Source organism: Dendrobates tinctorius, unplaced genomic scaffold (genome assembly GCF_039654945.1).
Source record: "Dendrobates tinctorius isolate UK_male_01 unplaced genomic scaffold, ASM3965494v1 ptg000211l, whole genome shotgun sequence".
Lineage (NCBI taxonomy): Eukaryota > Metazoa > Chordata > Amphibia > Anura > Dendrobatidae > Dendrobates > Dendrobates tinctorius.
Genome location: NW_027361878.1, coordinates 18,978,587 through 18,991,470, shown reverse-complemented (window position 1 = coordinate 18,991,470; position 12,884 = coordinate 18,978,587). Strand labels below are relative to the sequence as shown.

At 43.7% G+C, this 12,884-nt stretch overlaps 1 protein-coding gene across 11 annotated transcripts in view; it reads right to left on the bottom strand.

Moving 5' to 3' along the window:
- MARK2 (microtubule affinity regulating kinase 2) overlaps window positions 1-12,884 on the bottom strand; it is a 190,283-nt gene that overhangs the window by 60,271 nt on the left and 117,128 nt on the right. For all 11 annotated transcript variants that reach the window (XM_073554561.1, XM_073554569.1, XM_073554570.1 and 8 more), the window contains exons 3-5: window positions 10,078-10,131; window positions 5,735-5,783; window positions 5,184-5,249 (exon numbers count right to left, since the gene is read on the bottom strand). In XM_073554561.1, the coding sequence (XP_073410662.1) occupies window positions 5,184-5,249; window positions 5,735-5,783; window positions 10,078-10,131 (169 nt within the window). The remainder of the gene's footprint in view (window positions 1-5,183; window positions 5,250-5,734; window positions 5,784-10,077; window positions 10,132-12,884) is intronic.

The following is a 12,884-nucleotide window of genomic DNA, read 5'->3' as shown; positions in this document are numbered from 1 at the left end:
TCCATTACAGGTCTTATTAAAATGGAAGAATAAGCACAACAGGCAGAACTTCTCTTATTACTCATCTGTTCCTAAAATTGACCGATAACACAATAGTTACTAGTGATGAGCGAACGTGCCAGGATAAGGTGTTATCTGAGCATGCTTGGGTGCTAAACGAGTGTCTTCAACATGCTCAAAAAATGTGTTTGAGTCCCCGCGGCTTCATGTCTCGCGGTTGTTCAACAGCCGCAACACATGCAGGGATTTCCTAACAAACAGGCTTCAGTTTCTGAAGGAAATCATGATGCAGATGTGCACAGAGCCACCATAAAGTAGCCTAAAGAAACAGGACCTATTTTCTGTTCTATTTGCAGTTGGCACAACTAATATGTAATTCTGAGAAGAAAAAAAAAATCCTTGTGCACATACAGAAAGTTTTTTCTACCGCACAGTCGACCCTATCAGTGATTTCAATTTCGATTATATCACAAACTTAAACAATACGGTGAACTTTGTGGGGAAGCTAGAAAATGATCTGCGATGGAGTATACTTGTATCAAATGTTTTTACGTTTTTAAACACACGACGTTGCATCAGTGATGAAAATAAAGTCTCTATTTTAGTTTTCCATACCTGAAGGCCAAGTATTTTAGGGAGTTCAAAAACTGCCTATTTTGTTTATTGCATTCCACAGCGGAAGCGTACTTATAACACCTATAATACACACATGACATCATCAATAATGTTTTATCAAAGCTAAGTGACAGAAAGCTTCCAAAACAAAGTGGCTTTAGTTAAAACAGGAAACATCAAAATAAGACAAAAAAAAATGCAGCTGAATAAACGACATAAAATGGCAAGGAAAGAAAAAAAAAAAAAAAATCAAAAACGCAAGTAAACCTAGATTTTTTTGAATTGGCGCAGAAAATCTGTAACATTAAAAACTAATTGTGGGAACGTAGCCACTGACCTGGAGCAATAATAAACCATTTATTATAGCTGAAAGCCAAAAAAAAGAAGCTAATGGAGTTGTGGTAGAACATGCACAAATAGATGGCCAGGAATCCTACTTGTATGTTTGGGATAGTCTGCATGAAATGAACATACTAATGTAGGTCTATCAAAATAAATAAATAATTACAAAAGAATTTCAATGTTCTCCTCACATTTGTATGGGTTTCCTTCCACACACCAAAGACATACTGATAGGGAATTTATATTGTGAGCCCCAATGGGGACAGTGATGGAATGCGTTTGGATGCGTTAGTATCATTGCCGCCAATGGGTGTGCATTAACGCATCCGTTACATAGCGTTAGTGCCGCTATGTAACAGATCCCGTTGAACGCAGGGCCACTAACGAAATGTGAACCTGGCCTTCGTGAATAAAATATATACAGTGCCTACAAGTAGTATTCAACCCCCTGCAGATTTAGCAGGTTTACACATTCGGAATTAACTTGGCATTGTGACATTTGGACTGTAGATCAGCCTGGAAGAGTGAAATGCACTGCAGCAAAAAAGAATGTTATTTCTTTGTTTAATTTTTTTTTAAATTGTGAAAAGTTTATTCAGAGGGTCATTTATTATTCAACCCCTCAAACCACCAGAATTCTGTTTGGTTCCCCTAAAGTATTAAGAAGTATTTCAGGCACAAAGAACAATGAGCTTCACATGTTTGGATTAATTATCTCTTTTTCCAGCCTTTTCTGACTATTTAAGACCCTCCCCAAACTTGTGAACAGCACTCATACATGGTCAACATGGGAAAGACAAAGGAGCATTCCAAGGCCATCAGAGACAAGATCGTGGAGGGTCACAAGGCTGGCAAGGGGTACAAAACCCTTTCCAAGGAGTTGGGCCTACCTGTCTCCACTGTTGGGAGCATCATCCAGAAGTGGAAGGCTTATGGAACTACTGTTAGCCTTCCACGGCCTGGACAGCCTTTGAAAGTTTCCTCCCGTGCCGAGGCCAGGCTTGTCCGAAGAGTCAAGGCTAACCCAAGGACAACAAGGAAGGAGCTCCGGGAAGATCTCATGGCAGTGGGGACATTGGTTTCAGTCAATACCATAAGTAACGTACTCCACCGCAATGGTCTCCGTTCCAGACGAGCCCGTAAGGTACCTTTACTTTCAAAGCGTCATGTCAAGGCTCGTCTACAGTTTGCTCATGATCACTTGGAGGACTCTGAGACAGACTGGTTCAAGGTTCTCTGGTCTGATGAGACCAAGATCGAGATCTTTGGTGCCAACCACACACGTGACGTTTGGAGACTGGATGGCACTGCATACGACCCCAAGAATACCATCCCTACAGTCAAGCATGGTGGTGTCAGCATAATGCTGTGGGGCTGTTTCTCAGCCAAGGGGCCTGGCCATCTGGTCCGCATCCATGGGAAGATGGATAGCACGGCCTACCTTGAGATTTTGGCCAAGAACCTCCGCTCCTCCATCAAGGATCTTAAGATGGGTCGTCATTTCATCTTCCAACAAGACAACGACCCAAAGCACACAGCCAAGAAAACCAAGGCCTGGTTCAAGAGGCAAAAAATCAAGGTGTTGGAGTGGCCTAGTCAGTCTCCTGACCTTAACCCAATTGAAAACTTGTGGAAGGAGCTCAAGATTAAAGTCCACATGAGACACCCAAAGAACCTAGATAACTTGGAGAAGATCTGCATGGAGGAGTGGGCCAAGATAACTCCAGAGACCTGTGCCGGCCTGATCAGGTCTTATAAAAGACGATTATTAGCTGTAATTGCAAACAAGGGTTATTCCACAAAATATTAAACCTAGGGGTTGAATAATAATTGACCCACACTTGTATGTTTAAAATTTATTAAAATTTAACTGAGCAACATAACTTTTTGGTTTGTAAGATTTATGCATCTGTTAATAAATCCTGCTCTTGTGTGAAGTTTGAAGGCTCTAACTTATTTGCATCTTATCAAACCTGCTAAATCTGCAGGGGGTTGAATACTACTTGTAGGCACTGTATTAACAAAATTAAATGTCTCATGTGAGATGTGTTCTTGTGGTTATGTACAGTATGTTGTTTTTTTTGTTTTTTTTTTTAGATAAAACCACATTTTTCTTTCTACCATATTTATCAACTTCTTATAATACATCAATATTCTACAAGTAATCGCCTCCTGCTCCCAATCAGGACATTTGTTGGCTCTGAGCACCTCAATTATGGCAACTTCTCTTCTATTTAGCTCTGCTGAATACATGAAGATTAGTTCTAATTTACTTGAAGTTGCATCTAAGGGCTCCGTCACACATAGCAATCTCGCTAGCGAGATCGCTGCTGAGTCACAAGTTTTGTGACGTAACAGCGATCTCACCAGCGAGATCACTGTGTGTGACAGCGATAAGCGACCGGCCCCCCTGCCGGTATCGCTGTAGGAAAGCCCTGGACATTTCTTTGGTCGCTGGTCTCCCACCGGCCAGCACGCTTCGCTGCGTGTGACAGGCGGGGAGACCAGCGATCAGCTGGTAATTAAGGTAAACACAGGGTTTCTAAGCACTGCGCTGTGCTTAGAAACCCTCTGTGCACCTTGGTTACCAGCGCGCTGATGCAGGGAGCTGGTAACTCAGGTACACAGAGAGTTTCTAAGTGATGCACGCCCCTTAGAAACCCGATGTGTACCTTAGTTACCAGTTCCCTGCATCAGCACGCTGGTAACTAATGTACACAGCGACGCCGCGCGCTCGGTGTCGCTGCTGCTGATCGCTGGTGAAGCTGCCTGTTTGACAGCTCACCAGCGATCACATAGCGACTCACCAGTGATCCTGACAGGTTGATATCGTTGTCGGGATCGCTGGTGAGTCGCTATGTGTGACGGTGCCCCAACACAGATATCTGACCAATCTGAAAGGTGATGAAACTGGTCCGAGTCAGTCAAATACACCGAAGGATATTCTCGTGTTCCCCATCAGTGGTCATTTTCCTAAAATAAAACCTTCCTATTCTTTATGGAGGATTTGTCTTTCAGTCATCTGCTTATACATGCTACATTGGGACTGGCACGTTGGATCAATTTCCTACAGATGTCACAGATCTCAGTCACATCAAATGCCCTTTTACACGAGGCAAAATACTCATTCATTGGGCGATTTTTTTTTTTAAGCTCGTTTAAAAATTCCTCGCTCTCGGAAGCACATCGTAATGTGTAACCGGGAAATGTGCTGCCGAGATCAATACTACGCTAAGAGCACAGAATGATTGTACTACTGACCTTCCATGTCCACGGAAGTGTGGTCGGCGTGTTTAAGCAGTATATTTAAAACTTTTCATTTTATTGAAACAGTCTATTTAAAATTTAAGACCACCAATCTACTTCCTTGTGGACGACTGGCGGTCAGAATATCCCCATCTTTTATTGTTTGGAGGTGTTCTATGCTTTAGGTGTTTGGATAAGATTTTTTTAAGCACAAATATACTTGAAGTATGGTGTATTTAAAAAAAAACAAAAAAAACAAGGAAAAAAAACCTTGCATGTCTACGTAAAACTGAATGAAGTTGCCTTTTTAAAACGTGACAGGGCACCACTTTTAGGAAATGTATTTATATTTAAATATACAATTCTAAATATGATTTTTTTTTTAATAATTCGAGTGATTGCAAAAAATTATCCTGGCAGTACAAAAAAAAAAACCCAAAAACAAAAAACAGCAAGAAATCACTAATTGTGATGTAACACTAAAAAAAAAAAAATGTAGTTATTCCAGATCTGTGACTAGGAACATATAGATCATGTTTTCTCATCATGCCCTCTAGACCTTTTTGGACAAAAGGAAGTCCTGTGCCGTCATCAATAAAGTTACAGGTTTCCTGCAAACCACCCAAATGCAGACGCAGCGATGTTCAGGGAGATTGCATAATATTTTAGTTCTATATCACAGTACAGACAGGGATACTACATAAACAAGCAGTCAGAGAGCTGTATAAATTTGACCATAGTGCCCGGACTGGCCAGCGGCTATCCCGACCTGAGCGTGACAGCTGCATAGAAATACGTGAGGCGGTCACGCTTGAGTCAGGAGAGCCGTCGGCCAGTCCGTGCACTGCGGTCCGATTTATAGGAATGTGAAGTGCCGTGATACAAGACATGTAAATTATTAGGCTTATAGGGTGTGCTGTTTACAGAAGCCATTTCCCATACAATGAATAGGAATTATACAAGACAAATGAAACACAAACCTCCGCTGGCATATTCCATCACAAGGTACAACGTCTTCTCCGTCTCTATAACTTCAAATAATTTTACTGAAATAAAAGCAAAAAAGAAGAAAGGGTTAACACCAAGCAAATAAGAAAAAAGTTTCCTATGCCAAGGGAAACTCACACATTCCCATGTGTAAAAAAAAAAGGATTTTCCTACACAAAACAAAACTTGTCAGCAGCGTTAGGTCTTTAGAACAGAAAAAAAATTAAAACTGACTTGCTAAATTATAGTGCTGTCTATTGCTGCAAACAGCCGATCTCATCCCATTGTTTTATCATTCAGCGATCGTGACAAGGCGGACAGATGCATAGCTCCAATAAAAAAAAAATAAATACATTGATAATGTCAGGATCCAGATAATAAATCTCACGGGCGTGTCTTTTTTTATGGCCTATTGGATGATTTACACAATCACATTTGCTGCAATGAAAAATCACCAAATATAATATAGATATATTTTTTTAGAATAGAAATTCAGATTACACGGCATTCAGATAAAGCAGTTACAATGCAAAAATCTTGGTACCTATGTTCGGATGATTCAGAACCTTCATTATTCGCACTTCTCTGAAGAGCTGTTAAAAAAAAAAAGAAAAAGATTGAGCAACTGAGCAAGATCAGTCACATAGATCATTCATCAGTATTCATTTAGAGTCTACATTTTAGATCATTAATGAGCATGTATAAACAGTAGTGATGAGCGAACGTGCTGGGATTAAGGTGTTATCTGAGTATGCTCGGGTGCTAACCGAGTGTCTGCGGCGTGCTCGAAAAAAAAAGCTTGAGTTGCCACGGCTGTGCGTCAGTCGCAACACATGCATGGATTGTCTAACAACTGCGGCGCTGACTCAAACAGATTTTTCAAACACGCTGAAGAAACTCGGTAGCACCCGAGCATGCTCAGATAACACCTTATCCGCGCACGTTCGCTCATCATTAGTAAATAGTTATAGGGTAAACTAGGGGTTCTCCGAATTGACGTCCAATCAGTTTAGACTCTTGAGGTCACCGTGGATCTACTTTATGGAGATAAGGAACTCCTTCATTGATTGCACTGCTCCATACAACAGAAGATGTACATTTAGCAATGGATGAGTCGAGTACAAAAGACCCAGCACAGCCGATCCTATATGTACAACGTGCCGATATACGAACCAGCGCAGCAAACAGTGTCTGCTATCACTGCTGCAATTAGTTAATCACTGGTGGAACCAGGAGGAGAAACCTTGTCAATTCCTTACATTGCGCAGATTTGCACAACAACTGAAAAAGGATCCAACCAAAACTTAAAACATGCAGAAGACAAGAGACTAAGGGCCAGATAAAGACATTTTTTTTTGCATAACTTAATGTTGTGCAAAAAAATATATATACATTTGAAGGCATTTCATGAGTGTACACGAAACGTTTTTCTCCAGAATACGGTCGTGAAATGACTTCAAATGAAGTTACACAAAAAAAAAAAAATATGGCGGCTGTTGGAATTTGCACGCTAATTTCTGCCAGCTCCGCCGAGGTGGGCAGAACTGGGGCAAATCAAATTTTGCAGCGTAATTTACACAAGAAATGTTACTCCAGTCTCACGATTGGAGTAGCATTTCTGACGAGACGTATGGAGGCGTACGACACCGATAAGATGTGCCTAAATCATTGAGTGGTGTGCAACTCTTAATGACTTAGGAGCATCTTATTCCATAATTATGACTGACGTGCACAATGGTAGTCTTAATGAATCAGGTCCTAAGAGACTAAAGAAGAATTCCCCAGGAATGGCACTTTGTCAGTCTTGATCAAAAGTCCACTGGCCAAAGTTGCGCCACGTTCATTAGGATGTGCATCTTTTAGGTTTCCTGTAGCCAGAGTAAAAAAAAATATACCCAAGATTGTTGAAGTGTGGGACAGCACTGTAGAAGGGGCCAAGTGATCATTTATTCTCATGACCGGATATCCAGACCAAGATTTGACACCAAAGTCAGAATACAATTGCTAATAAAGCAACATTTTAGTTAAAAATCCTCTCTCAGGCATTATAGAAGTCAAAAGAAAATGAAGGTCATTTTCACCAGTGGTGACCCTAGTATAGGACCAAAAATGCATTACTGCTGTGAATGACAGACCCCTCGTCCTTTACTAGGGTTCCCCAGCTCTAAAGTTTCGCGCCATGACCTTCAAGTGATCAGGTAAACAGCTCACACCATGTTAAATGTTGCATCCATATTCTCCATGGTTTTGTACGCTTACGGATAATACCCAACCTTACAGATGGAGGGCCACTTCCCAGGAAACATCAGTGGGTGAGTAGCTAATATTCAGCCGTGACATTATAGGTCTTTGAAAATTGTAAAAATAGCATAAAGGTATAATGTCAGCATAACTTCAGACTGCCGCTTCCGAAAACCACCTCCAGACACCGTGTTGTCACCTTGTATAAGGCATGCACATGGTCTCCTCTAGGAAGCAGGCAGGCGGAGGCTGGGGACGTCAGCACTGAGAAAAGGAGAGTCTGCTGAAAAGGAGAATTCCAGGTCAGATTGAAGTTCTGCTCCATCTTCCTATGGGAAGACAGCAATTATTCTCAGGAGTCCGGAGACGATCCATTCATTCAGAGTCGGACTGGAGCACCTTGGGCCCACCAGAGAAATTCATTCTTGGGGCCCACTATGTAGCTACATAGAAATAAATACAAGACCACCAATTGTGTGGTAAAACACACTAATATCAGGGTATAATATAAGGTGGTACACGTCTTAATGATGTAGCAGGGGTTGGGGTAGAATCATAGAGGAGTAGACCCCTCATAGAATATAATGTAGCCTCCCTCATAGAATATAATGCAGCCCCCCTCATAGGGTATAATGCAGCACAAAATATAATGCAACCCCCTCATAAGGTATAACGCAGTCCCCACCATAGAATATAATTTAGCACCCTCGTAGGGTATAATGCAGCCCCCCTCATATAGTATAATGCAGCACCACCACAGAATATAATGCAGCTCCCCCACAGAGTATACTGTAGCCCCCCAGAATATAATGTAGTCCCCTGAGAATAATGCAGTCCCCCACAGAATATAATGTAGCCCCCTCAAAGTATAATGCAGCCCTTCTCCACCCCCATCATTGTCCTCATCACCACCTCCATCATTGCCTTCTCCCACACCACCCCTATCATTCTCCCTCACCACCCCCATCACTGCCCATTCCACCACCACCCTCATTGTCCATTTCATCACCTCCATCATTGCCTCCCCCAACCCCATCATTGCACATCATCCCCATCATTGCCTCCCCCACCACCATCATTGTCCATCACCTCCATCACTGCCTCCCCCCCACCACCATTGCCCATCACTGCCTCCCCCCACCACGGCTCTCTCTTACACACAAAGCACCGCATCACACACACACAAAGCACAGCACCACACACACAAAGCACCGCACCACACACACACACAAAGCACAGCACCACACACACACAAAGCACCGCACCACACACACACACACACAAAGCACTGCACCACACACACACATGCAGACACACAGCACAGCTCACATCCCCGCAGCACATCTCGGTGTCCTGCTTTCTGCCCAGCAGCTTTCTGTCTGAGACAGCGAGCTGGATGATGAAATCATCCAGCCGGGCGGGGAGGTGAGCTGCGCTGTGTGTCTGTGTGTGGTGCGGTAGTGCAGCTAACGCTGCCCGCTGCTAAAGAGAAATGGTATTCACGTCTCTCCATGCCCATAGGGGCGTGGGGAAGTGTGAATATTCTTTTAGCTTTAGCAGCGGGGACAGGATCCTGTCTCCCGCTGCTGCTATGCTGGCACAGGACGGGCCCGCTTGACTCAAGTGCCCCATAGCCACTGGCTGGAGGCCCCTCGAGCAGTGGGGGCCCTAGGCAGCTGCTGGCAAGTATGCCAGCAAGTGTCAGTGCCTGGGCCCTCAGTCCAAGCCTGCATTCATTCTGCATTCCCCTATGGCTACATAAGCAACTTGAAGTGTTGGGATTTACTCCTAATAAGCCATCACAAGAATATCTGCGCCTTATCTGCCGTGTGCAAATTCATTCCTTGCCTCTTCCCCTCCGTGGACAAGCTTCATTCTTGGCTTCTAAAGTCCAGAATTTTATTTTTCTGTTGACTTTTATGAAGTATGATCTTACTGTAATATACTTAAAATTATTTGGAAGGTGTAATAAAATTAAAAAAAACCCACATATGTTATTGGAGTTTTTTTTTTTTGGGTGTTCCCATGTGCGGCACATTTTCTTTTTGCTGGTGGAGCAGTAATCTTTTTATTGGCACCATTTTACTCAATCTGTTTGGGAGGCGAGCTGACAAAAAGGTGAACCGGCAATTCTATCATTTTTATTTTCTTTTTTTACGTAGTAGTTTAACTTCAGGACTATTACTAAGACAGGCGTGCTTTACGCTGATCTTAATAAAGAGATCACTGGCGAAAAGTGCGCTTCTTAATAAAACTGATGCGCAAAAGACTTGTATTATCAATATCCTAGAAAGAGAGCCTTATGAATGAGTAGCTAGAAATATGTTTTATGGTTGTTCGCGCTGCTCCATTACAATCGTTCTTTTCTGGCATTAAAGTAATCAGTGTCGTAATTGATAAGTACGAATGCAGGGAACTATCAACAATAAAACTGCTATAAAAAGTGCCAATAACGAGAGAAGGATATGTGAATCCTGCTCCAAGCTAAATTTACTAACACTGGAAATTTACTAGCACTGCTGCAAAGCACAAGTCGCTAGAGAAGAATGCCAAATGTTCTCTGTGCAGTCACCAAGGGTTGTTTTGATGCAATCCCACCCAAAAAAAAAAAATAAGTGTAGCAAAGATCCCCCTTCTCCTACATACCTTTTGCAAACTAGAAGAATTTAGTTGTGTCTTGTCTATAATTTTTACAGCAACCTAAAACAAAAACACAAAAGAAATTGAGACATTTACACTTTGATACAATTGACCTGTCGACAAATTTATAGGCATATTCCAGTAGGAAGAACTTATAATATATCCTGTAGATATGTCCTAACTAGCGATGAGCGAGCGTGCTCACATTATTATTTCTTTCTATAGCACCATTGATTCCATGGTACTGTACATGAGAAGGGGTTACATACAAATTACAGATATCACTTACGGTAAGCAAACTAACAATCACAGACTGATACAGAGGGGAGAGGACCCTGCCCTTGAGGGCTTACATGCTACAGGATGGTGGGAAAGGAGACAGTAGGTTGGGGGGTTGCAGCAGTTCCGGTGTTGGTTGAGGTGATATCTCCGGTAGTGGGGTCATTGCAGGCTGTAGGCTTTCTTGAAGAGGTGGGTTTTCAGGCTCCGTCTGAAGGATCCGAATGTGGTTGATAGTCGGACATGTTGGGGCAAAGAATTCCAGAGGATGGGGGCTATTCGGGAGAAGTCTTGGAGGCGGTTGGGTGAGGAGCGAATAAGTGTGGGGGAGAGAAGGAGGTCTTGGGAGGATCGGAGATTACGTGAGGGAAGATATCGGGAAATTAGTTCAGAGACATATGGGGCAGACAGGTTATAGATGGCCTTGTATGTCAGTATTAGTAATTTGAACTGGATACGCTGAAGGAATGGAAGCCAGTGAAGAGATTTGCAGAGTGGAGAAGCAGAGGAGTAGCGAGGAGAGAGATGAATTAGTCGGGCAGCAGAGTTAAGGATGGCCTTGAGAGGTGCGAGGGTGTTATCAGGGAGACCACAGAAAAGGATGTTGCAGTAGTCGAGGCGGGAGATGATGAGGGCGTGCACAAGCGTTTTAGTAGATTGAGGGTTGAGGAAAGGATGGATTCTGGAAATATTTTTGAGCTGGAGGCAACAGGAGGTAGAAAGAGCTTGGATGTGTGGTTTGAAGGACAGGTCAGAGTCAAGGGTTACTCCGAGGCAGCGGACTTCCGGTACTGGGGAAAGTGTGATGTCATTAATTGTGATAGATAGGTCAGGTAAGGAAGATCTGTGAGATGGAGGAAAGATGATGAGTTCGGATTTGTCCACATTGAGCTTGAGGAAGTGAGAGGAGAAGAAGGAGGATATGGCTGATAGACACTCCGGGATTCTGGACAGCAGAGAGGTGACGTCTGGGCCAGAGAGGTAGATCTGAGTGTCGTCAGCATAAAGGTGGTACTGGAATTCATGGGACTTTATGAGTTGACCCAGGCCAAGGGTATAAATTGAGAAGAGTAGGGGTCCTAGAACAGAGCCTTGGGGGACTCCAACAGAGAGAGTGTGGGATGAGGAGGTAATGTGGGAGTGGGAGACGCTGAATGTGCGGTTTGAGAGGTATGAGGAGATCCAGGATAGCGTGAGATCTTTGATGCCAAAAGGAGGAGAGGATCTGTAGTAGGAGGCAGTGGTCAACTGTGTCGAATGCAGAGGACAGGTCTAGAAGCAGGAGTATAGAGTATTGTCCGTTTGCTTCGGCTGTAAGTAGGTCGTTAGTAATCTTGGTCAGGGCTGTCTCAGTGGAGTGATGGAGGCGGAAACCAGATTGTAGAATGTCAAAGAGCAAGTTAGATGAGAGGTGGGAGGAAAGTTCAGCGTGGACGTGCAGCTCCAGGAGTTTGGAAGCAATTGGGAGCAGTGATATTGGGCGATAGCTGGACATAGCGGTTGGGTCGAGGGTTGGCTTTTTAAGGATAGGCGTGATTGTGGCATGTTTAAAAGCAGAAGGGAAGGCACCGGACGTTAGCGATAGGTTGAAGAGGTGGGTTAGGAATAGGATAAGTGTGGTGGTGAGGTTGGGGAGGAGGTGGGATGGGGTCAAGTGCACAGGTTGTGAGGTTAGATTTGGAGAAGAGGTGATTAAGCTCCCCTTCATTGATGTTGGAGAGGGAGGTTATGGGGTTTGGGCATTGGTCTGGTATATAAAGGGGTTGTATAAAGGGGTTGTGGTGATTAAACAATGAAGACTTGCCTTGTTTGGTCGATCTTATTTTTGAAGTGTGTGGCAAAGTCCTCAGCAGAGATGAGGGAGGTTAGAGGGGGCAGTGGTGGGCGGAGGAGGGAGTTGAAAGTCTTGAATAACTGTTTGGGATTGTAGGATAGGGAAGATACGAGGGTTGTGAAGTAGGCCTGTTTAGCAGAGGCGAGGGCAGATTTGAAATCGAGTGTTGCCTGTTTGAATGCAGTGAAGTCGTCTTCCGAATTTGTTTTCTTCCAACGCCGCTCTGCAGTCCTGGATACTTGCCGGAGCTTTCTAGTGGTGTTATTGTGCCAGGATTGTCTGTTGGTACGTCGCATTCTGCCATGAGAGGGGTGAACGTGTCAATAGCTGATGCGAGAGTGGCATTGTAGAAAGCAGTGGCACTGTCTGTGTCTTGGAGTGAGGATATGGATGCAAGTGGTATGATAAAGTCAGAGAGCGCGTGGGTGTCTAGGTGTGCAAGGTTTTTGTGGGGGTGCGCATGTTGCTGGACATGGGTGCCAGGAGAGGAGGACAGGGATGAGAAAGTGAGTAGATGGTGGTCGGATAGAGGGAGAGGGGAGGTGGTGAAGTTAGAAAGAAAGCAGAGGCGGGTGAAGACCAGGTCTAATGTATGTCCATCTGTGTGGGTGGCTGAGGAGGACCACTGAGTAAGTCCAAAGGATGAAGCAAGGGACAGGAGTTTGACGGCTGCTGACTGAAGGGTATCAGTGGGGATGTT